This window comes from Castanea sativa, chromosome 7 (assembly GCF_040712315.1).
Source record: "Castanea sativa cultivar Marrone di Chiusa Pesio chromosome 7, ASM4071231v1".
NCBI lineage: Eukaryota > Viridiplantae > Streptophyta > Magnoliopsida > Fagales > Fagaceae > Castanea > Castanea sativa.
In genome coordinates this window covers 32,551,373-32,556,405 of record NC_134019.1, presented here as the reverse complement: position 1 = coordinate 32,556,405, position 5,033 = coordinate 32,551,373, and the positions used below count along the sequence as shown (strand labels likewise).

Below are 5,033 nucleotides of genomic sequence, written 5' to 3'. Positions count from 1 at the left end.
GGAGGAGGAATCTGATGATAGCTGGTATTGGTTTTTGCGTTGTATTCAGAATAATGTCACTAATCGAGATGGGTTATGTGTCATATCTGATCGCCACCCTGGTATAATGTCAGCGATACGGGTTATATGTGAATCAACACGTTGGCATCATCATTTTTGCCTTCGCCATGTGGCTAGCAATTTCAATCAAAAAATTGGGAATAAAAACTTGAAGGCTATGGTAATGTGGGCAGACATGGAGAATCAGCTATGAAAGTATCAAATAACAAGGGATAGAATTACTCAATTAAATGCAGATGGTGATAAGTATTTAAGGAAATTACCAATGCAGAAGTGGATATTAGCACACGATGGTGGACATCGTTATGGGGCAATGACCACAAATTTGTCTGAAAGCTTCAACGGTGTTCTAAAGAGTGCTAGAAATCTGCCCATAACTACATTGGTCAAGCTTACATACTACCGTTGTGTAGCCTACTTTGCCGATTGGTATACTAAGGCACGTGTAGAGATTATAGCCGGTGAACTCATTACAACCTATGCAAAGGATAAATTCAATAAATGGGAAAAAAGGGCAACAAATCATTTAGTTACTGTGTTTAGTCATGAAGATGGTCTGTTTGAAGTCAGAACACCAATAAACTCTAACTCTGCATATAGGGGCAATCATCGTCATGAGGTAAATTTGAGGGAGAGCACTTGCAGTTGTCAAAAATGGCAGGTTTATAAGATTTCGTGCTTAAATGTCATTTCCGTGTGTAACTATCAAGGCATCTCTACAATGCGATATATTGACCGCTGCTACTGTTTGGAAGAACAAGTTGCTTGTTATGCACCTAGATTTCGCATGGTTCTAGATAGTGTACATTGGAATGAGCCTGATTTCCCGGTCTTGTATCCTAATGTGAAGTTGCGCCGTGCAAAAGGTCGACCAAGATCAACTCAGCTTCTAAATGAAATGGATTTAGGGACAGAGCATCAACCAAGGCCATTGTGCAGCCTCTGTAGGCAAGAAGGCCATAACAGAAGAACATGCCCTACTCGAACTGTGGCTGGCTCTACTAGTGGCCAAACTGAATGACCCAACATAAGTATTCAATCTACTTCAGTGGATTGGTTGGACTATTTTTTTTTTTAGGAGTTAGACCATATTGTTAGTTTGTATTATTTGATAGAACAAGTTGGTACTAATTCCATATGCTACAATGTTTTCTATCACTGCAAGTTGGATTGGGGTGTATGTTTATTTATTTTTTGTGTGTGTGTGTATGTGTGTGTATATATATATATATTGTATATTATAGTTTAGGGGTTCGATAACACCTTAAAATATATACTTTTTATGGAGTGCTTGGGTCCTTTACCATGTTTGAAAGCTTCAAATAAGGAAAGAAATCAAAGGGCCACAATCTGAAGAGGAAAAATCATATTTGAGCACTAATCAGTATTTTAGACGTATCTCTCTCCTCAAAAATCCAATTGACTCAAGGTTAGATGCGTTGGAACTGTGGCTTAAATATCTACAACTTTTATGTTTTGAGTTTGTTGAAATTCACAACGTTTGAAGGCTGAAATTAACTCACAATTTGCTGCTGTAAATTTGGACGAAAATTAGATGGTGAAAGTTTTATTTTTCTTTGACACTTTTACAAGGGTTTGGAAGAGAGGCTATGGATTGGAAAATTATATTAAATAGATGCATGATTAGATTAATTGGGCACTAATTTCAAATACCAAATATGTGTACACATTTCTTATTTTTGCAAAGGTCTTACGGTTAGTAGTATAACGTGATATGTATACTATCTAGGCATAATATTTGTTGCTACAATGATGCATAAACAACGATAATACTTTAATATATTTTTAATAAACAGCCAGGCTATATTGATTAGTGATTTCCACGATGGGGTACATGAAGTTTTTGTTGTGGTCCACAACATGGAGGATGCCTATTTACTCGTTGAGGGTACCTTCGTGCTTGCACAGGACTTTTCCCCATGTGCCTTGACTGTGTTCTAATATCAAAATCTGTTTGATAATTACCACTTTCATCACTTTCATTATCTGATGACACCTTCATATCTTCTGCATCTTCCCCACTATCCTCATTTGAGGCATCTTCCTCAGAGTCTGTTACAGAGGCCTCTTCCTTAGAGTTCAGAGCACATGCCCATGTATTTGGTGGTGTGTAGAAATCACCAACATGAGGGGATGGTTGGGAAGGTTGTTCATAGCTAAACTGGCTATCTTGGCCATAATTGTATTGCTTAGAATAGTATGGAGGTGGTGATGGATGATAAGAGGGAGGTGTTGAACTAGGCTGGGAATAATGGTCATAGCTAAACAAACCCTCTAATCCTTGTCCTATGGAAGTGGATAATCCAATCTGTTGATATAAAGACATACAATACTCGTTGACATTAATTAAATTATACTCATTGAAGGTGATAGGCTCATTGTGGGCAGATGTGGATGGCCCAACTTGGGTAGACATGGATGGTCCAGCTTCATCATTTCTGTGTTGTCTATGCTGTCTTCCTTGGTGCCTCTGTTGTCGCCCAAAGTGTGTCACCCTCTCAGTAGGGACGAAGGAAATATCTGCTTCCATCGATAACTTCACTCAAGTAAGGCCCTCTACTATTGCCGGAAGGACTTGTTGTGCAGTCAGGTCAGCCCTCCCTTGGTTTGCAACAGCCGAAGTTAACATATTATTAATTTCCATTTGCTGCCACATAAAAAGAAAAAAAAAATTATTAGTGCAGTATTATTGAAAAAACTAAAATAATAATTTGTTATTAATATTAGTGTAGTATTGAAAATGCTAAAATAATAACCTAGTACATATGGGCAGCTGCCTCTAGTGTCGTGCATAAGTGACCATGTTGTTGGTACCATGTTGTGTAGTCCACACCTACATGGAAATTGTCATCTCCAATTATATTTTCAGCTCGCTGGTTCCAAAGTTGGTAGTATTGTGCATGCTGCCTATGCCAATTAAAACCAGACTTGCCTGTCAACTTTACACAATGCACAGATTTATCAAAATTGTCAGTAGGCCACTTTGGACATCTTGGCAACAATCCAAATTGTCGCATGACTTTCTCTGGATGGTAATACTCAATAATTTGGAAGCATAGCAATGACGCTGTTGTAAGCCATATATGTTTTTCTGCAAGACACCATGGATGCAAATAATCATCGTACGGTGTAAAAAACAACCTGCGATTCCAATTATAATAACTATGTTATAATCGATCAAGACAATAATATAACTAGTAAATTAACCATTGATGCATTGTGACAACATATATTACCTGATCCTTATTATGTTTGTCGTGATTAGAATGGTACGTATGTAGAACATGCGTTGGTGTGTGAGTAGACGTTCTCCTGGTATCGCACTTATACACAATTAATGATTGCCACTGATTTTAGGGTTTGGAAGTATCAAGGGTAAACACTACAGTATACAATATTGTATAGAAATAGAAAGTAAATATTATACTTGCAACCGTATGGGTTGTCACCATTTAAATTTATTGGATTGATTGGAATTGGGGTTAGATATGGAAGATGCTCCCACGCCCATAATTGTAATATGAAAACAGGACCTGTAACCTCCATGCTTTTTTTAATAGCAGCAGTACACAGCTCTTTATAAAGGAAAGCAAGTGTGGCACTACCCCAGCTATATTCCCCAGCTACACCAAAGTCCTCTAACAGCTCGAGAAAGTAGCAATGTAAGTTATTTTGGCTCTTATTTCCAAATAGTAAAGTCAAAACCTCTGGTAGCATTGGCACCCTCTGGTAGGTTTGAGAATGTATTCCTTACCCATGTTATTTTAAGGCCAGCATATGTCAATGCATTTTCAGGTGGTGTAACTCCAAGTAAATTCTGACAAATTGGTCCCCATTCCAAATTAGTGGGCCCCCACACTGCATTGCCATCAATAGGCAATCCTATAATGATTGCTATATCCTGTAGAGTGATCGACATTTCACAATTAGATAGGTTAAATGTATGGGTTTCAGATTGCCACCGCTCCACCAAAGAAGAATTAAGACTCCAGTCAATATCTATATGTGGTAGGCGGGTAACATGATATAGTCTACATTGATTGATGAGAATCAACAAGCATTCAAGGATCTATTACATATTCCAGTTGGGCCTATTACAAGAGCAAGATCCAAGAAGATCAAAGAAGCACTTAATGGGCTGATTCAAGAGATTTGAGCTGATTCTAACGCAGGACATTCCAAGCTTGGCCCAAAGAAAGCTGAAAACGCAATAAATTTAATTCAAGCTATTTAGGGCTGATTTGGCTTAATTGCGAGTGATTTATGGCATAAATTAATGACTGATTGACTTTTCAGCTCTATATCAATTAAGGCAGATTTTTTCCTATTTTGGATCTGCTAATTTCAGACCAAATCAACTTTTATTTAGGGTTTTATTATTTAGTACGTTTTTTAGGTATTTTCCTTGTTTTTAGGTGCATTTAATGCTTTTTAGGTCAAATTTGATTCATGATATGGTAAGGTATCAATTAGGAGTTATTTTAGAATATATTTTCTTGTCTGTCAAGTTTTATGGAGCTCTTAAATAAGCTCTGAAGTTTGTAAACGTTTTTCATCATATTATTGAATAAAAATCAGAAAAGGTGAGGCTTTGCTCTTCTTTTGGTTCTTCAAAAACTGTGAACTTATCAGGGATTTTTCCTTGTGGCGTTCAAACTTTATACTTTTGGTTCGTGATTCTTTATAATCATTGGGTCAAGGTCAACTTATACCTTTGGTTCGCATTTCGATTATAAACGTGGGGTCAGGGTTTCTATTAAAAATCTGAATTTTAGCTTTCTTGAGCAAGTATTCCAATATTTTTGTTGGGTCTCAAAGCGTGTCGATTGAGGTTCGCATCATTTGACATTAAATATTCCAATATTTTTGTTGGGTCTCAAAGTGTGTCGATTGAGGTTCGCATCATTTGGTATCAGAGCACAGGTTCTAAAATCAGTTTCCTATACCTTTAT

General features: G+C 37.2%; 1 protein-coding gene across 1 annotated transcript; it reads left to right on the top strand.

The window, feature by feature from the left end:
• Nucleotides 1-325: 325 nt before the first annotated feature.
• On the top strand, nt 326-1,081 carry LOC142644336 (uncharacterized). Its single transcript, XM_075818973.1, has one exon. It carries the CDS (start codon nt 326-328, stop codon nt 1,079-1,081), a length of 756 nt encoding a protein of 251 aa, XP_075675088.1.
• The last annotated feature ends 3,952 nt before the right edge of the window (nt 1,082-5,033 follow it).